The 25,745-nt window shown below is 42.7% G+C and overlaps 1 protein-coding gene across 6 annotated transcripts in view; it reads left to right on the forward strand.

The window, feature by feature from the left end:
- The window catches only part of TENM4 (teneurin transmembrane protein 4), a 607,970-nt gene that overhangs the window by 464,552 nt on the left and 117,673 nt on the right, over window positions 1-25,745 (forward strand). For all 6 annotated transcript variants that reach the window (XM_064441474.1, XM_064441478.1, XM_064441476.1 and 3 more), the window contains one exon: window positions 15,628-15,813. In XM_064441474.1, coding sequence (XP_064297544.1) covers window positions 15,628-15,813 — 186 coding nt within the window. The remainder of the gene's footprint in view (window positions 1-15,627; window positions 15,814-25,745) is intronic.

Below are 25,745 nucleotides of genomic sequence, written 5' to 3' on the forward strand. Positions count from 1 at the left end.
ATTCCACTTAGCCTGTGTCTTCATAGACAAGCTGTGCAACTCAATTTCTTGTGAATTCTGCTCTGCGCTGCATTGTAGGAAGGAGTGATGATATGGGGATTTTCTCCTGCTTTTTGTGTGTGCCCACTGCCTGATCTCTTGAGATGGGGCTGCTGCCGTACTACCTCAGATCTTTCACTCTGGAAAAACGCTTATTAAACATGCTTCACCTTTCACACAAGGGACAATTTCTTAGGATCCCCTTTCCCTCAGTGTGCACTTCTTTTTTGGTAGATTGCCAAATATAAAAAAAGTCTTTTAGAGAAAGGTGCAGAGGTAAGTCCAGAGATAACCTGTACTGAGCAGCAGAAGTGGCATTGTGGCTTCTCCAAGGGAGAATTAAATCCCTTCCCTTTTGCATCTTAGTACTGTTGCACAAGAAAATACAGAAAGGTCCTTTATAACCCATTTCAGCTGAAACGTCCAAGGCAATGCCTACTACAAGAAAGATAATTAAGGAACCACTCATCCTAACCCCTTTTCTCCAGGGTCTGCCATCACAGATCCTCTGTATCCCAGGCTTTTGGCATGCTATCTCCCTTCACCTCTTAATGAGCCCTAGCAAAGGACTTCATTCTCCAAGTGCTGGCAACTAATGAAGCCGTTATAGGGTGGCTCTCTTAACCTCTTATTGTCCGAGCGTAGCAGGAAGAATGAAATAGCCTGCGCTTCAATGTGAAAGAGAACTTAACATGTGATATAGTCTCACTCTTGACCTATTTAAACTGGACCAAGTATTTCTTGCTAGCCAAGAGGCAACAGACCACATATCATAAGGCATCTTGGTTGCGTGCGGTAAAATAAATATGTGAGTCAGGTCGTCTGCATTTGGGGAACGCACCATTTCCCGGAGGGAATCATCAGTACAATCCCAGGCCCATCAAAAAAGTATTATGCTTGGATGCGAATGCATTCTTAAAGGAATTAAGTTATCTGGGTTTGTCCCTCATTCTCCTCAAATGCAAATCGGTGATTTTCACACTGTTCTCTGTTTGGTAGTTGACATCTTGACATGCATGATATTCACTAGTTGATTATACAAAGCAGCAATAGAAATTATGTTCTCTGTGTAATAAGTGTACTGACTTTTTCTGGGCAGTTGACAGTGGTTGTACATTGGCCTGCATACAGATAAGGATTCCTTCTCCATCACTCATTCATAACGACTCACTTTATGCACGGTTGACATCCAGTGCGGTACTTCAGACCTTTAAAAGTACACTGGAGAAGAGCGGTAACAGGAATAGTATTTTGTATATGGTGGACCTAAATTGGCAGTGGAGGCATAAAATCATGGGCTGCACATTTAATGATAAGAGCTGGGAACTGGAAGCTGGGACTCAGGAAAGAAGTTAGAAGTTATGATGTTTTTATTCACATTTTGAAAAGGCCTGGCCAGAGACTGAGGCTGAGCTCGCATGACCATATCTCATGAAATCTAGTAGTTCGGTCTTATTCATAGCTTCTCTCACCACTTCTGCTGCTAACAGTGTTTTCTGTCATTTTTTACAACTGCCCTTTTCTCCTGCTGTGACAGGGAGGAAATGCTGCTTCCCAGTGACTTGTTGCCAAACTTTTGTTACTAAGGTCTGTGATCACAAAGCTATTTGGGCAGTTATGATTTACCCACTGTCTAGAGCTATCTATTGAAGAGCTACCTTAAGTTCCTAGATTTCTGCTGTGGCACGCAGAGCAGGTGTCTCCTCAGTCTGAGAACGCGTTGGATGCGCTCTCTCCCTTCTTGGAAGAGTATCCCAACTACCAGGTCAACACAGGTGCCAAAAGCAGCCATCTCAAAGAAAAGAATGAACTTGCTGGGCTGATCCAACAGGAGGCCAAAGCTGAGGACAGGGGTTTCATGCCCTAAACCTTAATGTGAACTGGGCATTGTTCTTTATAACAGAGTGCCTGTCATCTGGGACAGGAACACAGTTTCAGACCATCCATCTCCTCAGCATTTCCTGCACTGCAACATTCATCCCGGACATACTTATCTGGCTAGAAATGTTATAAATGTCTTTAGTGGACAGAAAAAAAACACCAGTTTTGATCCATGCCCGGTTCCATGCCATGCCCTCCTGCTTTTAGGCTTCCCATGACATTACCAATGTAGTGGGATAGTGGTCCTAGAGCAGAGAAACCTCTGCAGAGGGCTGTTCAGAGTTTAGTTAAGTGGAAATCCTTGAAAGAGAGCTTAATTGATTCCTCATCGATTCAGCTGCCTTCTTATTTGGGTGCTTCATGTTACTTTGGAGCAGTCTGGGTTTTAGCTTCTGAGAGATTCTCAGTTCTGCCAAATAACTGTAGAAGGCTCAGCAGGCATCATGATCACAGATTCATCGGGAGAGAGGCAATTACAGAACCGTGGCATTTAACATAAAAAATAGGAAACCCCCTCTTAGCCTGTGTGATCAGTTAAAAGAGCTTAGGAGGGGCTTCAGACTGCCACGTAGTGATCACAGCGTTTGCAGATAAGCCTAGGTAAACCTGGCCTCCAAGCACAGTGGGGAAATAGTGTGGGTGGCCATAGGGCTAGCAGAAGACCGGGTATTTATCCACCAGTTGTAAAACAGTCCTCCATGGCTTTATTGCTTTTGGTAGACTGAGAGCTGGATTTAAAATAAAACTAGCATGGTATGTGTATCCATGTCTCTGATTGCAGGAAAGCCGTATTCTTGTAAACTATTGCACAGCACACTGAAGTCAATGTTTACTTTGCAGCAGAATGGGTCAATTCAAGTCCATTCACAAACAATGATTAGATTTAAGATTCTGTATCGGCTAATGGTAATGACTGAATTTTTTAGTTCCAATTTAGTTGTATAAATTAACAATGGAGAAAGTCTTTCAGATAGGACCCAACAGAGTTCCCCACAGCAAAGTTGTACAGTTCACTGAAACAGGTATATTTTCTGTATTCCAATTAGTAGATAAGGAAACCAAGAAGAATTAACTTTTTGAGAGGAAAGCTAGAGCAAATGCACCTTCACCTTCCAATGTCTTTTTTCATCAGGATTTGTGCGGGAGATTGTTGCACACATGCAGACACACACACATACAGACACACAGAAACACAGTTCTCATATATCTTACCAGACAATGTCATATCCTATTGGTCAAACAGCACCAGGATTAACACAACTTGTGTGATAAGAATTTATTTCCTTGGGCTTATCGGTGTCAACCTTACAAAACAAAATCTCCTGTTGAATTCATGTCATGCCCTCGGCCACCAAGATAAAAATCCATCCTTGGAAGATGTTCATATAATTCCTCCTTTAAACCATCTTTTCTTCATTAAGTGGTAAAAATGTCTCTATATAAGACTGATATGACATCAGCTGTCACATGATACAGGCTTGTACCCTACTGCAGGTTAGGGACCCCTTTGATGCCACAGAAATCGCTGATTTGTCTTTTTCTTAGCTTTAAAACATGTGGAGAAGAACAAGAGAACTAAACCTCAGGATACAACACCTGAAATTGATAAACATCCATATATTTTAGTTCTTAACGACTTAAGAAAAAGATATTGGGCACAACTATGTAATCAAATGCCACTTTAAATGATCTTCCTTCAGCTTGTAACATGGTTGTCTCACTGTCCTTGCAGCGTAGTAAGACACATTAGTCTGGGGCAGTTGAATTTATGGGAGCACAGGGTCATCAAAGCTAGGCTTCAGAAGACACCAACAAAAACTGTTCTGGCTCAACACTAAAATTTCAAACCCACTCCTGAAAGCCTTACCTTGGTCCTTTAACAGTCATGGAAGGCCAGTGAATGTTTTGTACCAGCAGAGATTTCATCCTCAGCCTTGCAGAACCATAACATGAACATGCTGATTTGTGAACTTGTGTTCTTCCCCATTTTATTTGCGTAGAGAGAAGTAAGTTTTCTCTCTGAGGCAAGAAAGTATGTACGGCCCAGCGCTGTTACACAAGGCTATCACAGGCTCTGCCTGGCAGATACCTGCTTTGTGAATTGTGAAGGAGTAAGTGAATCCAGAGAATAAACAGTGTTAACAAGAACTACCATTGTACAAAACATAAAGTTTTTGATGTAGTTGGGATTGTGAGTACAGATTTTAGCCTACCCGCTGCCAAGATGAAGTTATCCTTTAAAGTCTTCTAAGCTTTTTATTAAAAATGCAATAAAAGACTAAAACCAGCCGAACATTTGAAATAAAAGTATTCAGGAAGTCTTTCATTTGAATACTCTTTTATTCCTTTTCCCTTTGTTTATTGAAAATATGTATAAGGAGACCCTGGTGTGGTGGAAAAAAAAGGTAGTAGTTGAGATGGGCTGCAGTTATTTTTCTGGGATGTCCAATTCTTCAAAAGTCCAAATATTTTTGTGGTCAACAGATGAGAAGAACGTACTAAAGGGAGGGAGAAAACTTCCAGTAAGATTAAAAACACAACTTACATTTCAAATACGGGTTCCTACTCACAATCTGATAGTTGAGAAATTGTCGCAGCACATTCCCCTGGCCAACCCGAGATCTGTCAAACTTCTGTCAGCCTCAGGATGTGTTTAGGCTCTTACTTTTAGCCAGTTCTCTGTTTACAGCAGTCCACACAGCCTTGATCGGATGCAATGACCAAGGGAGAGGTTGAAGGAACTGAAAACTTGCGCTCTAGTTGTCGTGTCATACTTGGCCAAAACCAGTGGAAATGGTGATATCATCAGTCTGGCTCTGACCATTAGATCACAAAGCGTGTGCTCTGATTAGGTCATGTCTCAGGCTGAGAATAGTGTATGTCCAGTGGTGTAACAAGCAATCCCTGGTCTTCACTGACCTTAGGCATACTGTGATGAGTAAAGCTTCTTTCTCTCCTATCAGCTGTACCAGCATCAGTGCAAATTTATGGATACCCTCAAAGGGCAATGGGTAGACTCTTCCATTCCCTATTTGTTTTCTACAACAATTAGGGCTAATTCCCAACATGCCAATTTTAGTTCAGCATTCTTCCCTATCTCCGTATGTGACCTCAGCAGTCACACCATGAGCTCAAAAGTTCTTTTTGTTTGGATCAATTATGCTTTGTCTTGTGGACTTTTCTGACTGAAAACAGCAGCGATGTACTGGAGACTCTGGGGTTCGTGTTAACTTGGCTAATTTGAAGAATTGATGTTTCACAGCACCACAACAAGCTGTTAAATTCCATGGTTAAAACAGGCGGTCATTAAAATAGCGTGTTTTGAGGGTGGGTAAGCAATGAGCATGTTTGCTTGTATCACTGAAGACTTATGAGTCTCAGATGACTAAATTTTGGCTTATTGTCTGACTTTGCTTTTGAAAGGAGGAGCCTCAGAGTCCTTACAGTTTCTGGACTTACATCATGCTAACATGGGGGCTGGTCATAATTTAGCCCCTTCTCTACAATAGAATATCTGTCATGAAGTTGCTTTTTTAAACAATATTAAGTCACTTCTTTGACACAGTAAGTGTGATCCCTTGGTCACTGAGGACAAAACTACTGTCCTGCAAGAGTGATGTCAACTGGTTCTTCCAGTTCTTCTGGAGATAAAACCAGTTGATCAAGCCGGTTGAGAATCTGAAGCAGTATAGCCACTGCATGGACTAGGTCATGCTCGTGAAACCGTACGATTCAGTGTGTATTTCTGCAGGCTTGGAATTGCTCTACGGCAGTTGTACAGCTTTTGAACTGAAGATACATGATGTTCAATAGCTTTGGCCAATCAATTGGTAATCAATGGACAGAACACCGTGTAGACATCCTCTTAGTTATGTGAGTCTAGACCTCTGCTTCTGACTGTTCCCTCTTTTAACAAGAATACTGCTGGAATATCAGCAGGGTGGATGCGTGTGTGTACTCAGGCTCTGCCTGTGATCTACCTTGATTAGGCCAGATCAAGACTATCTGCTCATACCTCACTCATTTGGCTCAGCAAGGATGGCCAGGGGTTCCATGTCAGGGTTTCTCCACTTGCATTCAGTCAATTCCACACTGCTGTTGGTGATAGCTCCTGCGACTGTGACCTTACACATCGACCCAACTGGAGCTCATCGTGATCAGAGTTTCTGCAAAGGTTTATTGGATGTTTTCAGCTTCATCAAATCATGTTTCATTCCAATTTAGAATGGCTGAGATTAAATAATAGGGAAGATAATCTAGGAGTCAGTAAAGCAGAATAACAGAAAAAATGAGCAAGCAAAAATCACGTAAGACTAGCGATTGTCATATAGTGGATCGGTGTCTCCTGAAGGCCAGAAAACCATGATTTGGTGAACTCTCTGAAGTGGGTGCACTGGATTTAGTATAGCCTCTCTGCCCCCTTCCAAGCAGCAAGGTTCATACTCTAAAAACTACCATCACAATTTGCACTAATGAGCCCCTTTCTAATGATCTTGACAGATGAAAGTTTGAAAGGGCTTTGGAGAAGCTTTGCATATTATCTGTAATGGTGATCCTCCCAGACCAGTGTTGAGGCATGTGGACAGCACAGCAGGCACAAAGCTGCCCGTTTGATATCTAACTTCTGGATATGTCGTACATGTTCTGCGTCTCCTTTTGAAAAAAAGATTAATAACAATAAAATTTCTACGTTCACGTTCCTTGGTGAAATGTGGTCTGAAGAAAAGGGAAACCGTGTTGGGACTGTCTGATCAGTAGTGCTGACCTCTGAATAAGGGAAGCCCAAGCAAATCTAGCTTGTGATTACTTCAGCACACACATTTATAAATGCTCTGTTGAATTCATTTGAGACAAACCCAAACTATATAGAACTGGAAAAGAAATTAGTTCTTTCTCATGACTGTAAGCATGAGCAAAAGCCTTTTCTACTGTCAAATTATCTCCTCCTTATGGACACAGAGAGGAAATTAAAATTAGTCCAGAGAAGAATCCTTGTTAGGAACTTCATTTAATGCATTAGGAATTGTTTCTTCTCTGGGAAGCTTTAACTCACATCCCAGAAAGCATAGAGATCCAATTAAGCATCAAAGAGAAAAACATAATCCTGCACATTGGGATATTTATTTTTATTCAACAAGTCTCATCTGCAAGACTGAAGTCCATCAATCCCTGGCATTTCATGTCCTGCTATTCAACAGCAAGAGACAGTTTAAAATAAAGTTCAGAATAATAAATAAAGGGAGGATTGACACGGGTACAAAAGTAAATCACAGCTATAGAGGAGATGCTTTAGACACAATGTGGTGGTCAGTTCCTAGCATTTAAGGCAAGGATGAAAATAGGGTATAAATATTGCAGAAACCAGAGGCTGGTAAAAGGCAGCAGACCAGTTTAATGGAATTTCATCTTGCAGAGTTACAGCTTTTCAGACAGGAGCTGGAAAACCTTTATGCAAATATGAAGCAAGCTGAAATTGCACTTAGAAATGAGATTTTTTTTTTTAACAGAGATCCGAACTGTACCACTGTACCTTGTGCAGCTGCACAGATTGGGTAAGAGCTGTGATCCCTTAGCACGGGGATCGCTCCTGACTGCTCCTGCTCTTACTGTTTCTAGCAAGGACTCCCAAGGGTGCTAGGTGCTGTATGTTTATAGAGCAAGAGGCTCAGTCTTGGAGAACAGATCAGTTGAAGTATATTACTATACCAGACTCACTCATTACTCATTTTAGAAATGGAAGGTGGGTTCCAGGGCAGTTATGGGACAGATCTCCTGGATCTGCTCAGCCCCAGCTGAGCAGCTGCTCTGTGGACGCTTCATCTCCAAGTTAGGCAGCTCTGAGCTGCCTAGATTCCTGATCTGAGTCTCCAGAGAGATGAGACCTAGAAGGGTATTTGCAGAAGCCTTTCAGTTAAACACAAAGCTGCTTACGCAAGCAAAGAACTAAATATCGGGAAGGAATGGGGGAAAGGGCTGAAGTGGGGTTAATCTTTTATGTCTAGCTGAGGGCCAGAGATGGGTGCTTTCTTTTATTAGGGATTTCCACCAACCCTTCTCCTAGCGATAGACAGCTAAGCCAGCTCAACCGCTTAGAGTAAAAACTCTCTCCTCTTCCATCATGCACATGTTCTATACCTCCTTGGTGAATACCCAGTCTTTTCTGCAAGTGCAGGGTTGTGCCTTCTGCACATGTATTGGAGACCTGCGCTCAGTCCTTCTGCAGAGCCTGGCTAGAGACAGCGTTTAGGCCAACTGAGGTGTCCTGGTTAGGGTCAGGCTGTAACGCAGGGTATGCATTCCCCAGTGCAAGCACCCCAGGATGCTCCTCAGGGCTTCAGGCTCAGGTGAAAACTCAGGTGTCCTGAGTAACATTTCAAAACCATCGCTAAAGGCCAGTGTTCTTCCTGATGAGGGACGATAGCAAAGCTGGTGGATTAATTTTCAGTCTCTGGAGAGCATCCTTTAACCTGGATTTCCTCATCCATGGAAAGAAAGGAAATAACTGTTACCTTTCAGATAGATTCCGTTTGCTGAGCTATATAAATGCCGTTGGCCTCCTTCCGTGGCGTGGACAGTCATCTCGGTACCAGAAGTTTAATTACACTCATAGAAGCAAACAGGTCTTATATTTATTGACATAATAATTAATATTTCTGCATTAATAATTTTTAAATAACTGATGTATGTTTTAAAAATAGGTAAATAGATTATTTGTATAAAGCGTTATGTTATGCCAACCTTGCTTTTAGGACATGATCTCTGAAGGAGAAAACACATGACCTTCAGTTAGTGACACGGACACAAGTTGCACAACCGTTGCCCGGTCGCTTCTGAAACGGGATGGTTTTCAGAGGATGCCACGCTACAGATTTGTTACTGGCAAGGACAGAAAATTCAGACCTCTCCTTTCAGGTTTTTTCTTGCTCCGTAGTTTGAACCCTTCCTTATTACACATGTAAAAAGGATGGTTTTAAAAGCTAATGAGCTTTATGTCTCCTTCGGTTCCAGCAGAGGCGTTCGTGTGTCACTACAGAGTTCTCAGATCACATAAATGAGAGTTTCATAACACTGCAGAACGCATTTCATTATGAAGAATGTATTTAGCCCTTCACTGCTGTCTAAATCACACCCATCGTGAACCTCCTGGTTTTTCCATCCGTATCTTTATATTAGATGCTTTTCCCAGATATCCCCCATAACTTGCCTTCTAAGGCAAATGCAGGTTGTGGAAACAAGGCTTAGCTCCTCACCAAAGCCAGCCTTTTAGCTCTGCGCAGTGCCTCTCTCCTGTGCTGCTTTTCTGGAAAAATCTGTCCGAGGCTGGAAATGGCCTTAGATGAGCCAATTGAAATAGGAAAATCCCAGTTAAGTTAATAATTTTTAATTATTAAATTTCCTATTAATATGTTGAAGGTCAGTGGAACTGCCCCAGTTTTCAAGAAGCTCTGAGCAATTTCACCAGATCTTATATTTTAGCACTAAATCCATATTTATTAAAGGATTTAGCAGGCAGGTCAGAAGCAGCTAAATCTCTGAGTCTGCATCACATGAATGCTAAAGGAAAATTTTCATCTGCGTTGCTCTTCTCTAAGCTGGAAAGCTTTAAACTGTTGTCAAGCCAATTTTAGGATTTTGGGGGGATAGGGGTAAACGTAAAAATGGATTTGCTATAAATGAAGCACAAATTGACATCGCTATCCTTTTCCCAACCCAATTCTTCAATGTAATGTGAAAATAATATGAAATTCTGGATTATGCCGCTTCCTGTGTTGGAAGCTACCGTGTCTGTTATATCAATTAAAAAGGGCCGTGAACAAAGCATTACACTGGCGGCTAGTGTTTGATAGGTTTCTTTTCCCACTTTTCTTCTGAAATATCAAAGGCAACATAGCAGACTTTTTATTCTTAAGGGGACAGATTTGGGTCAGGTTTTAGCAGAATATGCAAAAAAATAAAAAAGAAAAGAAAGAAAGAATCAGGTACAAGGTTTTTTATTTGTATGAGTAATTGCTTTATTATTCTTACTTCTGAAGTGGACTGTGACCTCATTACACCTGGCACAGTGCAAACGCCGAACAAAAAGGATAATCTTGGCCTCAGATAGCTGAGATCCTTAAGCATTAAGTGAACAACAACAGACAGACATGCTGATGGAGGTAGAATAAAATTACAATACCATTTTCGTCAATGCAATGTGGAGAAGTTAAGGCACATCAGCAGCCTCTGTCAAGGTTTTGGGTAGGTTTCAAGTTGGATTAGGATTTTTAAGAGAGCCTTGAGGAAACCTGAGGCAGCCTTTACAGACCAGAGGGAAATCTTTCCCCCAGTCATGTCTAAAAATGAGCCAGCAGGCAGTTGAGGCTGGCCTCATGGGCTGGTTCCCGGTGGGGGTGAGCAGTGGTGGAATAGAGCAGGTCCTGAAACTGAAGAGGAGTCATTTATTTTTTGGTTATTTGCACAAAAAATAATGGGAATCCTGTTGGAATAGTATTATCCTTTTCTAAGGATGATGTTTATGATGCACCTGAGACCCCCGTGTGAACCACCCAAAACTCAACAGCGCCTTGAGCACAGTCTGCTCCACAAGTTCTCCATGAAAGAGGCTTCAGGTTAATTGTCCTCTGGATCTACCTGTCCTTCCTCCTTGACCCCCAGAGGGCAACTAGGCTCAACTGAGTTCTTCTTGTAAGAGTGACATTCGGTGGGGTGGAATCCGGGCCATGGAAGACACCAATCCTAGGCAGTAACGTGGCAAAAAAACAGATGGTAGAGTAGAAATGAACTTGATTCCTTAGATAAAACCCTGCATCCGTGAATCAATTAGCATCCATCAGTGCCCGCTGGTAAGTGCAAGTGTCAGGGAGCAAAATACAGGGTATTACTCCAAGTCCAGGTATTTCCCACAGAGGTGCCTGGGTTGATGGTACCTTTTGAGGGCAGTAAGCCTCATATTTCCTCTTAGAACTGGGCACCAGATTTGCTCAGAAGATCCCCTTCCTTCAAGGAGCTACAGGCGGCTTTTGAGAGCTGCACAGCAAGATGAAGTAAAACACAATGCACCTCTAGGAGAGGATAAGGAATGGCTAAGCTGTTCATACAAACAGAGGAAGAGATTAAAGATGAAAGGAAATATTTAGTCACCTTTTGGGAACAGCTGGTGTGAAAATATTTAACAGGCAGGTCTTTTATGCACAAGCACAGTGTTCTAACTAAGCTTAAATAGGCAGGAGCAATATAGTGCAGCTGGCCAGTCTATGAATACTGTAATAGGAGAATTAAAAGCTTGCCTTCTCATTTGCTCATGCAGCTCAGATGGTAGCTAATCATGTCCTCTAATTTTAACAACAGAATTGGGAAATATACCAACAAAAAAAAAAAAAAAAAAAAGAAAATGCAGCTTGTAGTAAGAACAGAGGTGGCAAATTCTGTCCCTGGGACTGAGTGACGAAGAAACGATTCACCTGCCCTTTTCTGTAAACCAGCCTAAGTTGTCTTGAGCTGCCCAAAAAGACCTGTATTTAAGTGGAAACTTAATCTGAAATCCATTTTGATAATTTCTTTGAGTGTCACCAGGAAAGTAAAAGCTACTCTGACTATTTGATCACCCATTAGAAACCTGTGAGCATTTAAGAGCGCCGTGTTATAAAGGGCCAGGACATACAGCAGGATGTGTGTTGTAAGGCTATTTAAATTGCATGGGTCCCATCTATCTTTAAACTGGCAGGTAAATGGGAGATTTAGATGTGAGAATTCCTGGTTCCTGGCTTCCTGTCAGAAATAATTACACTACGTTTTAGAGAGACTGTCGTAAGTAGTTTGCTTCACAAGTGTTTTTCACAGCTGAGGGTCTTTATTACAGCTCTTGGGGCCTGGGAATCCAAACCACCTTATATATCCATTATATATGAATTTTCATACATTCATAACCTGGAGCCTGCTCTCTCTTGCATGCGTGGGTATGGCTGGGGTCTCAGCTGGGTGGGAGGTGAAACCCAAAATGTTCCCGGTGTCCCATTCTGGCTTAGCCCAAGATCTGTTCGGTTTAGATCATTCGGTGCGTGTCCCTGGCCCGCGTGTCCAAAACTGTTCCTTGGCAGCATGGTGTCTGGGAGATATTTCAGTCGAGTTGTAAATGTCCCAGTGGGTTTTCCATCCCTTTTCATAGGAATCACTCCACAGAGATTCTGCCTTTCAGAAAGTGCTTTTTTTCCTCTCTTCACCCTTTTTGAATGTCACTCCATTATCCGAGTTTCACACCTTTAAATAACTCCAAGAAGGCTTCTGACTATCACTCAAAATAGCTTCCTTCTGTCCTTCCTTTTTTTTCCCTGCTCCACCAACCTGTAGATGTCCGACCTACTGTCATTTCCCTGACTTATTGACAGGACACAAGACTGGATATCTGGACATCTAGGAGGTCCTGTGCCTGTCACAGAGTTCACGTATACCTGTAGACCCCTCACTTTACTTCTTTGTGCCTTGTTTACTTCATCTGTCAAAACAGAAATAACATCTTAACGTCGAAGAAACCACTGGCACTCAGACTCGTTAATATTCTCAAACCAAAGATAAAATGTTAAGTAAATAATAGTAAAATCCTTAAGATGTTCGCATGGACAAGGGGCTGCGTCCTCCAATATGCCAATTTTCCTGTCCTTCGCTGGAGATACTTGTCCTTTTGGAATTTCAGAGCTTCACAGCCAGGAGTGGAGTTTACTCGTGGTGCATGTCACTGGGCTTGAGGATACCAGTGCTCTCCCCAGCTTAGAGATGAGACCCTGAAGGTCAAAGCTCGGGAACGGGACATAATGAAGATGTGCAGTAACCGAGCTGGCGTTCTCTAGGTTGCTAGGTGAACTGGGGGCAAGAAAAATTACATGATATTTAGTATTCTGAGGTGCAAAGTTCAGCACATATGAATAAGGAATGTAAACCAATAACCACAGGAGTTGTTTCAGTCCAACGCTGGAGTATCCCTATGGTGAAAGACTGCTGGGAAGCACCAGAGGCTACAATACTTTTCTAGTTCAGGCTTAAATACCAGCAGCCTCAGACTTTGTACTTTCTCAATGCGTTTCTTATCAGCTTGCTGAAATTTTAGTACCGTAAATCTAACTTTTTATTTTTTATCTGCTGTTTCCTTTATCCTCCCCCAGACTCTGTTCATCAGATCAGCCAAGGAGAGCTAATTTTTTTTTTTTAGTGCAGCTTTATTTCTACATTAACTAATTTGCAGGTCCTGTGTGTTCGCATACCATCCTGACCAGCCCACGCTCCATTGCAGTGCTGTCTGGCAGTTGGGGAAAGGGGTAGAAAACACACACGGCTGGGCTCCAAACCTCTAGCAAGTTGATAATTGCCCATCCCTTCTGTTCATAACGGGCACTGTAGTATGATATTACCTCCCTCGCATCTAGGAGCTGTGAAAATCTGTCTCTCAATGACAGATGCGAAGTAAAAACTTCTGACAGCAACTCAAGAGTCCTTCCTCAGCCATGTCTTAAGCAATAGCGTAACTTCCACTGCCTTCCAGTAAAGCTTACATTAGATTTTGTTCCATTTGGGCAGCAAGTGGTATGTGCACATCCTCGGTTTAAACACCCGAGGTGCTCAAATACTTTTGCAAGTTTGACTCTAAATGGAACAGACAAGTTCCTGAGTGTCTCAAGTACGTTTGAACTCCAAAGTTCCTTCATTAGAAATTTAAATACATAGTACTAAATGTTTGAGAGGGTTTGGAGACATCCAAGACATTGCAGCAAATGGAGTTCAACAGGAAACTGTTTCACCTCCTTGGGCTGTTGTAAGCAGGCGCAAAATACTGTGTTCTTGTTGCACCTGAAAAATGAGGTGTTTTCTAGACGTGCAAAGCATTATTCTTGTTGCTGTCGAAGCTACCATTGTCCAAAGAGCTCTCTGATTCTTGGAGACAAGGGTCCATTTCAGCGTGAGGGTCTGAAGACCTTCCAGTCTCTCCCATGATGCAAAACCTTCTTCCTGGGGTTGAAGTGAATGTTCCAGCCCCACATCAGGAGTGTGTCAAAAGTCCCCGAACAGCCTAAGCTTCCTGTTACTGGCAATATTAATTAGCAAAAGACTAAAGGCAACTTAAGTAAGGCTGAATTTCAGTCAGGTGTGATGTTAATGCAGGCTGAGTAGTTTTGAATATTTTATGTGCAGCCAGTGACCTGAAGTAAATGTCTCGTATAATAGCAGTCGCCCCTCCGCCACACGCCTCAAGGCCTGAATCCTGCACTTTATATGCCCAGAAGTGCAAAGAGAGGCACTGGAGATGGGTTGGTGTCTGAGGTATTCATTTTAGGAGTACATATTGGGGGAAGAGAGAGAAAAAGTGCTCTGCAGAGTACCCTGGTACCCCTTTCTGGGTTTCCAGCCCACCCCTGCTCAGCATTTCTTCCGTTCACATCTTCTCTCCACTCTCCCCAAAGGGAACTGTGTCCCTACCCTCTAAAATCTATAAAATGGCTCCGTCTCACACACGGCTTGAATCCAAAACATTTGGGAAAGCTCGATCCAATTTAGATGCACCAGGCAGATGTCAGAGAGTGGGGCTAAGAGCTGAGAGTCTGAAATACAGTCTGAGTTGCCTCTCCTCTGCATGAGGAGAGCGCAGTCATGGTTTTATGAGAGATGGAAAGTGAGCAGCCAGGCGATGTGAACCTGGAGAAGAATAGATGGATTCATTTCATTTCATTTGCAGTGTAACACCACATCTGTATTTGGTTTTATTTTTTTCCTTGAAATCGGTCCTGTATAGTAATGGTGGTAACAGGGATTTTAACGCCTGACTGGTGGGTACCTGTTCCCCACCAAGTCTCAATTCTTCCAGACAAATACAGTGCAGATGAAAACATGAAGTCCCCCAAATTCATACCATGGGCATGCCAGGTTTTAGCCAAAATTCTCATGCTGGGCCAAAATATTATGTGTCCTCATGTCTACTGGGGCTCCCGGAGGGCGGGAAGGCGAGCTAATGTGCTTTAGCTCCTCTCTTCTTTGGAGGTAAGTACCAAAGTGCCCAGCTGTGACTCTGTGCTTCCCTTAACTCCAATAAGTCCTGGGGACAAGCATCATCCTATCAACTCCAGTGCACGTAGCTGACAAAAAGAGACCTCTCCGAATGCCTGAGAGGGCATTTTTAATGGCGTGGTAGGAGAACAGAGACATAGCAGATGTGCAGACTTAGTAAAAATAGAAAAATTCTATATTCGTTTTAAAGTGAGAAGAAGGGTTTTAATGAATCCTATCCCCAGGACGGTGGGTTAGCAAGCCATAAACAGGCTTTACCAGCACTTAACTTTAGCGTCAGTAGTTTATCAGCACATTGTTTCCACACTTAACCAGATTTTAATTAAATGTGACTTTTGTTCTGCTTATTGGAAGAGCCTTCCCCTTCGGATTTGGTGATCACAAAAGCTCAAGGAGTGCAAGAGAATTAGAAAGCAAATAGGAGGATCAATCACAGCAGACCTCTGCAATCCACGTCCGTCTTTTTTTTGTAATATACGTATTAGATTCTCATTGTCAGGAAGGATTAGTGTTATGAGCTCCAGGAATTCCTTTCATGGCCCTGTAAGGCGAGGTAGTGAAGTGTGGCTGCTTTTCTTGACAATAACACTCTGGATTTTCCCCCTCTCCCTTCTCTCCACCCATATCCCCTCCTCTCTCTTCTCTCCTCTCCCACAGAGATTTGTGCAGCGGACTGCGGAGGACATGGCATTTGTGTCGGAGGCACCTGCCGCTGTGAGGAGGGATGGATGGGCACAGCCTGTGATCAGCGAGCGTGTCACCCACGCTGCAATGAGCACGGGACGTGCCGGGATGGCAAGTGTGAATGCAGCCCGGGCTGGAACGGAGAGCACTGCACTATTGGTAGGGAGAAAGAAAAAACAACTACTTTTAAAAGAATAATTGATGATCAGGGAGGAGAAAAGGCGCATGCTTAATTGAATACGTGTGACTTAGTGTAGCATGAGCACCTTTGTTCTTGGATTTCAAGTTCTGACATCATACATTTTCATGTGGGAACAAGGCAAAATGTCCTTTCATTTGTTGATGGCATGGCTATATATATTTTTATTATCAGACATGAAGTACACCTGTGTGGTGTTCGATCTCCTAGAGACAAGGTGTCAAATGTCAGCTAGATGATTTTAAAAACATCCCACTTTGCCTCTCTCAAAATGTCTTTCTGTGGCCTCCAAGACTTCTCTCTACTATGGTGACAGCATTTTCAGAAACACGCATCTGATTTAAAGTTCTTTCCTTTTATTTGCTCCATTATTTGCACTGCCACTTTGCTTGCCAGTATGGAAGAGGAAACGCCAGTCAGATGACTTCTGGCTGGTATTTAACCCTGTCTTGCTTATCCCTTGTCAGCCTGCTACCTTTCTAACCATTTCATTTCCCTCTCTCTTTGGTTCTGTATTTGTCATGCACCTGGCACTTATCTTGAGCTCTCAGTGTCGTGTCTATTATTATTTGGCCACCAATGTGCCAAACTCATGCAAAGAGGTACAGTTCTCACGTTAAGCAATTTGCAGCATCATTAATGAACTGGCTTATTTTACCTTCCTCCTCCATCTCACTTAACTCCTTGATGCATTTTGCCTTCTTCCTTTTTTCTGACTGTCATGCATTCAACCGCTTTAGTCCCCATTCCATAGTCATGCTATAAAATCAGGAGCATTAAAACTCCCCAGATACCATTTATTACACATTGATGGAAAGCTAAATTACTGAATCCAGTTCTGCTCTCAGTAATGCCTGTGTGGACCTGGAAAAAAAAACACGTGACTTTAGAAGAGTTGTTCCAGAGTGAGAATTCTCCAGTCATTTTGTTTTAATCAGCGTCTTGGAAAGATAAGAAAATTTACTTCTACGTTGCTTTCATTATGCCATGTTGCGTATAAATCACCTACATCAGAATTAACCCCTAGCAGTACCTGGGCACATCAGCATAGCTACCTCTGTGGATTATCAGCTTAGTTATAGGTAGACACGACTTCTTTTGCTCGCACACCAGGTGAGTTTGCACGCACAAAGGCAGACAGGGAATGAAGCCCAATCACAAGATTTAATTCCAGCGTTAGGGTAATGGTACAAACCGTATCTGTGGCTCAATTCTACATATCATTTATTTCTGCTAATCTCACCCTACCATGTTATGTTCTCTACATGCATCCCCTAATGAAAAATATCTAGCTCTTAAAACTTCCTCTGTCTCATTAGACATTACATTCTACTTTCTTTTCTCTGTCTCTAGCAGCTTTCATTTCTTTTCATGAGGAAGGGTTTAAAAAAGAACCCTCCCTTAAATGACTTTAAAATGAAAAGAGAGCAGTCCTGTGTTAATTGGAATCCTGTGTTTCTATAATATTATTTTATAGCCTTGTGTTCAAGTCCTTTGATTCAGAAAGCAAAACATTCATGAAAGAGTTTTGAAAGAAAAAAATAAAGTTCAGCAAAAGCCCCCAAATCCAGGGGACAATTTATATGAAAGTCATTTATGCACAACGAAAGCCTGATTCGTACCGTCAGTGCCATTTTATTAGTTCTGCTGCAAAACCAAAATGCCACTAATTTGGTATATGGTATTTCTCCACACAGCTGATATGCCCTGGCTGTTTTTGAACAACAAGCTTTTATCTTTCATGGTAATTAGATTTACCCCATTATTTGTAGTTTTCCTCACTCTAAGTATAAAGAGTCTGTGTTATCATGGGAAAGGCCAGCACCGCAATGCAGTCAGCACCGAGATTTCACTGGTGCGCACTATCATTTTGTGCAGCGCTACCTGCCTGTTGCAGTGCTGCCTTGGTTTAGGAATCATTCTTTAATACTTAAAGTGCTGGAGCAATTCTATTTCTTTTCACTTCCCTCCCCCCCCCATCTTCTTGCATGGTGATTTAGCAACGAATTTGTACATAGTCTCATGCCTCTGAAGCTATAAACCGTATTTCCTGTAGAATATTTAATTGATAAATGTGTAGAATGTAAAAGAGATTCGGCAAAGTCATAAATATCCAAGAAAATTGAATAGCTTTAGAAGGAGTAATAAGCTAGTTGTATCGGCACAGATGAAAGGACATTGACTTGGAATTACATTAAGTATGTGGAAAGCATTCCCCTTGTCCTTGTGTAATTTCCCTGCATGGCAACTTGTTCTGTTGACGGTAATTCCATATACGTCTGCGTCATGGCCCGGTTTGCTTTAGCACTGACAAGCATAAAACCCCATTGCTGAAGTGATGCTTTAACAATATCGCCATGTGTGCAGGTAACGTGGTAGAAATGGATGATCGGAGTAAAGAACACTTCTTCCATTTCCTGTTGAGCATGTTTGAGAGCAAGAAACCCTCTTCTTTTGTAGGTTATAGGAGGCTCTTACAGTGTTCAAGGGAACTCTGATCCCAGTGGATTAATTTTGTTTGCTCATACAAAGGGTTGGGTTACCAAATACACTAGCTTGATTGCTCACATTCACAGATTTCATTAGAGGAACCCCAGTTAATTCCCAACCAGGAAATTGATGCAGAAGCTTGCATTCATCATCCCAATTCAGCAAACTTAGCGCATCCAGGAAAAGAGTAGAACAGAAAGTTGATTATATAACTGCAGGAATCCTGAAACCCAGCAGAATGGTTCAATCGATTTACTCTAATTACTTAAAGGAAAAAAAAAAAACCATGACAACAGCCACAATGCAAGACTCCTATGATGGGCTCTCCAGCAAATTCCAAATTTGCCCCCAGTTAGAAACACTGCAAGAATTCAAATTTCTTCTGTTCTGGCCTAAGCCACGTCGAGGGAGCATGGTAGGTTTTAGGAGCGTTGCGTTTAAAGGTGAAAAACCCTCTTTCTGTGGGATCTGAAAGGCCAAATTACAACTCAGCCCTGTGGCAGGCTGCTCTATGGGGTTGATTCACAGGTGGCACCACAGAAAATTTCCTGGGTTTAATAAACAACTTCAGACATCTCCCAGGGCCGTAACAGCCTGGCCTCATATTTAATCCAGTTAATGATATGGCCTGGATAGTGCCTCTGGTGCCCTGCATCCCACCTCAGAGATGCAAAAGGAGACTTCACTCTTCCTGTGCAGTCCTTGCACTGAGATTGTATCTGATACGCCAGTCTCTCTATATGATATTTTGCTAGCAATAAGCCTAAATCCTTTGATTCCTGTTAGGGTTATCTAGAAAAATAATGGCAGAGAGCGCTTCCCCGTGTGGTGGAGTTGGGATGTTCATCATCCTTGAACAGCCTGGACACCAGAGCAAAGCCATCACTTGAATTTCAGTTGTTGCACAGGGTCTCTAGAGCGCGAAGCGACCAGCAGTTAGCTTGCCAAACACACAGTGATCCACCTAGCAGGATTTTCAAAGCACCTCAGTGCCTAATTCCCATTGATCTCTATAAAAGCTACATGCTTAAGTCCTTTTGAAAATCTGGTCCTGGCACGCACTGGTGATATATGCAATAACAAGTGCCCAGACAGACAGGCAGACAGCCCGTCCCACACGGGCTTCTGCTTATGGCACCATTGGGCTGGTTTTTGTTTTACTTAGCAAAACTCTGATTTTTGAGAAATCTGCCCCTTTAAGTTTGCCTTTCATCAGCCTTCTTCTATAAATAATCACACATGTTCTGAATAGCTGGGGTTGTAATCAGTGCCTCTTGGTTTCTGCCGGAGCAGCTGGAATCCAGACAAGGCACATTACAGGCGGATCCTGGTCTCCTTTCCCCGGCTTTCTAACACATCACTTGGGCCATTTAAATGCACAAAGCAGCTTGGTCCGTGTGCAGCCCAACGTCAAATAAGCCCACTGGTGTCTGGAGAAGGTTCTTGCTGCCCTCTGCCCAAGACAGCATAGTCAGCTCGCTGCAGCGCCCAGGTGTATCCGCAGCGGAAGCTGAGCTGCGTTTGACCCGCTGGCACCCACCCTGCCTGGTTGAGGTGGGTTCCTCTGGGCAAAAGGCGGCCGTGGTTGTAGCAGTCAGTGGAAAACATGTGCTGGCTGCTTACTTCTGACATGAATTTGCATCAAGCTGAAGGTAATCTGGCATTAAGTAGTTCGGCAGCAAATTTGACAGTAAATATTAAGCACAGATGAACTTCAAAGACAGGCTTTTCCCTGCCCCTGTGGCATAAACTTCTTGTGTCGTCGCTGGTTCAGCAATGAAGGGCTACTTTCTCCTCTCCTTCAAATTTACATGACCTCAGTTTAACTGCAGTGATTTCACTGAGGCTCTGTCCGCTTCACCCCATGGGGAAGATAAAGGGAAAAAGAATATTTGGAAAATGAAGAAGGAGAGTGTGCTGGAGAAGTTCTACCCAAAGACCTACCCCTAGGATCTCTCACTTCTCTATTCCTTCCCTCCCTCCCTCTCTATGAGCCAAGGGAAATGCTCGTGTTGTCCTTCCCTAAGTGTTTCAGACAAAACAAACCAAATTAGCTCAGGGTGGTGGAATGAGAGGGCTTTCAGTCTGAAAAATGCTCACATGAGCTCCCCTCATAGCACATCTGAAGGGACAGTGGTTTCCAGGAGGGGGGCAGGACATGGAGCTGAGTGCAGTGCCTTCTGACCCCCTCCATAGTTACTCATCATGACCTACATGCCCACCGGCTTTCCAAAGGAGTGTCGGTAGATAATAAGATGGTATTTTGATGCCAGAAGTATAGCATGGGAATGAGACTATACAGGTTTAGAGAAGAAAGATTCATGCTACCATGGAATGTTCCCATAGAAGGCCTCCATTATTTTTCAAATTACGAGAAAACATTGACACACAGCTGACATATGGTTGGTACAGGCCACTGCCTCCACTGCCATCATCTGCACAGTGACTGCCCCCCAGATTTACAGGTTGGGCTGCTCTGGATATCAAAATCCAGGAGACACGTTCCCAGGCTCAGCCACCGTCCAAGTGGATGGTGATGCCGTGTCTTGCATCGTTGCCACGACACTGCGTTGATTAGTTAATCTCATTCCCAAGGCTCGCAACTGCCCCACACTAGGTTAGCTCCGGTCCTCCCAGTGCTAACCACTACTTACAATAGTGCTTCAACAGGTCCATTAGATTCACAGGACGGCAGAATAATTCCTGCAAGGGCTGTGACCTCCCAGGTGGGCGGGCTGCGTGAACAAACCTGAAACAAAAACCTCTTCAAAAGGGCACCAGGACACAACTGAGAGCGAGATTGCAGGGAGCAGACAAAAGAACAAGGGAAATAACGTTTAAGCAGGTAATGAAAGAGAGGAATGCAAGACTCGGAGCCTCTTATTTATTAATAAAGGCCAGCTGCTGTTAGGACAGAGAGTGCCGCCTGCTGGCATGCACGAGGGCTCTCCAAGGCAGGACTCCCGGCTTCTGCTCGTGTCTTTGCCACCAACTTTCTGTTTGACCCCAGAAAATCAATTAGGAGGTGGTTTTCCATGGGAATTGGGCACATGACTTTTCCCACTACACCTGTAACTTACTTTTTTTTTTCCTCAGCCCTCCTTGGAATGAGTATATTAATACTTACCTATCTGGTAGAGCTGCCATGAGGTTAATTTAATATTTGTAAAGTAATTTGATCTGGGGCTAGAGGATGCTGTATAAATGCAATGTATTACCTTTAAGAAGATCCAGGGAAAATCCTCTCCCAGTCTGGTAAGGTCACAGAACTGTGCCTCTTTGTGCGGAAAAATACAGGACAATCAGGTGAGGTGGAGCACTTTCAAATTACTCTGTTTTTCCTAATGAAAAGCAAAGCAGTCAGCAAACCAGAAGTAGACTGTTGCAAATGAGCAGAGCATTACAATATTCTGCCATATATATATATTTATACATATATATACCTATATATATATAAACACATAAATATATATAAAACTTTCCTGTTTCTCTTCCTGATCTTAATGAGCAAAGATGACTGGATGCCTAAACACAGCCTTCTTGAGCTCTTTGACTGAGGAGGGCTGTGCTCCACCCTTCGTCCTTTTTTCTCTCCTCATAATTAAGGTTTTTCTGTTCATATCACAGCGAACTTTCCTTTGCCTTTCTAGCACCTGCACAGTCTCGTAGTAAGCCGCAATGCACTTATTCAATCCTACCTTAAATGTCCTGTCTTTTATCTCCCAAGCTCACTATCTGGATAAGGTAGTGAAAGGTATGCTCTTCCTTCCTATTTTTCCTATTGTCTTTGTGTTTCTTTTAAAAAAATGCACCATGAACATGCTGTGTTGAGGTTGCATCTCTTCCTCATTGTCACCAAAGTGCTCCCTAATGTCTGGAAGGGTGAACTTTCCAGTCATTTAGGCAGGAAATACCTCCGTAAGTGCTGTGACCCTGTGTTAACATCGTATCAGTGTTCCTACCCGTCCCCTTGTCCCTGCCCTCCCCTCCAAATCATCTCTCATCCTCACCCCTCCTACCCAGGTAAGGCAAGTCAGGAGGAAACAAAAGGGTCCGTGAATACGGCAGTGATGTGTTTTAATTAAATGTCTAGGATCCATTTTGTAACGAGCAGGTGAGTGCACTTTCCGTGTGGAGTCTTCATGTTTTTGATCCACGACTGCAGTGTTTTACGTGGGAAATTTGAGTAACGATATTTTCTTTTTTCTTAATACAAAAATGTTATGACCTCAAAGCCTCTGGTTGTATAAATCCACGAAATCTACCAAAATTAGTGACGTCATATTAATGAACACGACAACGAAATCCAACCCTATGTTCTGATATGCGAATGTAAAGCAAGTCTAGGACCCAGGTCTTTCTTCAGTGAAGAAGGAAAGGAATTGAACTGTTACAGAATAGAGGTGATCTGTTATCTTAAAAAATCTTAGTTGTTTATTAATCAGAGCAATGAGCTAACTTAATTTAGGACTTTTAAATAGAAGTAAACAGGCCCACAATGCACTTAGCTTTCTAAAAATACTGAAATAGCGCACATCTAGTTAAATACAGCAATCTGACAATACATATGATTGAGTTGGACACAAATACCTTTCTACATGGCTGATTTGACACTAACAGCAGCACAGTGCTGACACCACGCAGCATCGTATGTTTGCTGGTTAAACAAACCAAAAAATCAGGTTGAACAAATCAGTTTCTTCCATAGCATTGCCCTCCTTTTCAGGTTGTGAGCAATCAGAAATAGCAGCTGTGAGAGGCTGATGAAGAAGGACAGATATGCCAAAATATTTGTCTGGTGAACACTTCATGAAGTCTCTGCCATATAGGGCTCTTGTGGTGTGACAAGAAACACAGTTGCCCTACTGACTTCACTTCTCTGGATGAATTTACAGTCTGATATTTCTCTTCTGTTTCCATTGACGCTTAAAGGCAGCGTCAAGTACAACTGCAAAGAGGGAAAAACTTTGAACAGACAAACAAATATTAAAGTTAAGGAAATGTCCACAGTTTAAATAAGACAACTTTCATCCTCAGTGTAATCCAGCAACTGGTAGCTCTCCTTGGACCCCTGATTATAGATCAGTGGATTGTTTAGCAGTAGTTAGTTTTCTCTCATTGCTTAGCGTCAGTAACACATGCTTGACTTTTTTTAAATTAGGAGAAAAAAGTATATTCTCCTTGTTAGGTCAAGGAAAGAGGGTCACTTTTTGTGCCCTTAAGAAGTAATAGTGGGGGCATCCTTAGAGGAAGATGAGGGCCATCACTAGGGAGCGCGATCAGAACCTCCTGTTCATGTTCCACATCTCAGTGTTCTGCATTTCAAAACCCTGGGGCTCCTCCTTTTCATCCCAACGTGTATTGGAGAAGGTTGGATCAGAAGGTAGCAGAGAAGCACCAGGGGGTTAAACAGGTGAGAAATCAACCTGCAGAGCCTGGGACCAGGGACCTCCAGGACTAATTTGCCCATGCAGTACTGGCCCAGTTTTTTTTTCCTAAGTCTTCTGTAGCTGTCATTTTTCCTTGTATTTAGTGACTATTTCAGTCGGTAACAGGTTAAGCAACATACTAAAAAGATTGTCTCTTACCATCCATGGCCTCTTTTGGAAAGATTAGCAATAGCTGAAACATTAAAAGTACATGTTTTTTACTTGGCTAACTGCATGGTGTGCATTTTTCAAAACTAAATTACTCATGGCCTTCTGGCTTTCTTAATAATTAACGTCTTTCTGGTTGAAATCCCTTCCCAGTAATCCTGTGTTGTCAAGGGTAAGCCTGATTCACCGCTTAATCTTTCCTACAGCTTTACAATAAACCAGTAAGTCAACGAAGATGCAGAATTGTCTCTAAATTGGAGGGCAAGTTTCAATAGCAAACATTAGCATGATTAAACCAAGTAGCTCTAACTAGAATTGGAGTGGAGTCTTCTAAACTAACCTAATTAACACTGGTAATGCTTAATATGAGAAGTGGTGCCTGCTATTAGAGAGGTGCTGATTTTAGAGAGAGCTTCTCCATCCAGGGTACCGTTGGAGCTGATGGTACATCAACATAATTAATTTCTATTGTTGGTTATCCAGTCTCGCTCTTTAAAAAAAAACAACCACCCACATTAACACTGTAGCGAGGCATATAAACAGGTAGGCTGAAATGGAAAGATGCTGAACAACATTTGGATTCAGGGGTGGCTGCAAGGTGACTTCTTTGGGCTGCTGCTGAAGTCTGAGAAGCAGTGAGAACCCAGGGTCTGACCACGGCCAGTCCCCTCCTTTGTACAGTTACAAGCAACAGGAGCGCTGGCAAGTAACTTCCTAATCTTCACGTTACAGGATGCATCTGATTAAGGGTTTCTGGATTCCCACCATCACAAAATGTTGTCGTGGTAGTTTAAGAGTCGAGTGTTTTTCAGGACACTTTACCGGGTTTCTCATCATTTGCAGGGATCAGCTGATGCTTTGCTGCTCCCTGTGAGTCCAGAACTTCTGCAGGTCACTTACTGAGAGCTGTTCTCTCAGGCTCCAGGTGTTTGCATCCTCACGTGTTGCGTTCAGCCGTGTCCTACTCATTTCAGAGCTCAGCCACTGCCTGTGTGGACTCGCTACAACATCCGTCAGTGCTTTCATATTGACAGTGGAGGAAAGATAATAGCGTTATCTTTTGAGTTCCATTTCAAGTGGCAATGAGCCTTGGCTTGAAGAAAAATCCCATTGAACATTGTTTATAATTGGACTAATTAGAGAAGGCCTTAACTGTACAGATCATTAAAAGCAGATTATTTTACCAACAATCATAAATTGGCAGGGTAATTTCTTACTCTGGTGACAGCCTCCTTTGACTCTGATACTCTTTTCTTGTCTAGTTCAAAACTAGTCCACTTTTTATATTGCTTCCCTGGTCTGTACTGCCTCTTGCATGGCAGACCTGACATCTTTGTGAATGTCCCACAGTAGCATCATCTTTCAGCAGCGCTTTCATGTGCTTCAGCTGGAAACTCACATAAAGGGCTTCCCCCCCCCCGCCCAAAAAAGCCCTATTCATATATTTAATTCTCTTCGTCACCCAAATACAGTTAACAAACACAAACAGGAATAATGGATCATTAGTGACTCTAGCTATGAGAAATCAGAGCTGCAAGATTACGGTGGTGTAAATCGGTGAGGATTAAGCCATCCTGCTGTGTTGATATTGAGAAGCACTTTGGAGACAAGATGATCTTTTGCTTTATTCCCCAGCATGGGGGAAAGGAAGGGATGAAGTATATTTGTATTTTTTCGTCAAGTGCTTTGAAGTGCACCGTTTCTTGGAATGGGGAATGCTGTACCTTCCTATCTCTGTAGTGTTAGTGACGGCTGAGTCTTTATGCAATAAGCCAGTTTAGAAATAGTATTTACAGGCCCATTCT

This window comes from Phalacrocorax carbo, chromosome 1 (assembly GCF_963921805.1).
Source record: "Phalacrocorax carbo chromosome 1, bPhaCar2.1, whole genome shotgun sequence".
NCBI classification, from domain to species: Eukaryota; Metazoa; Chordata; class Aves; order Suliformes; family Phalacrocoracidae; genus Phalacrocorax; species Phalacrocorax carbo.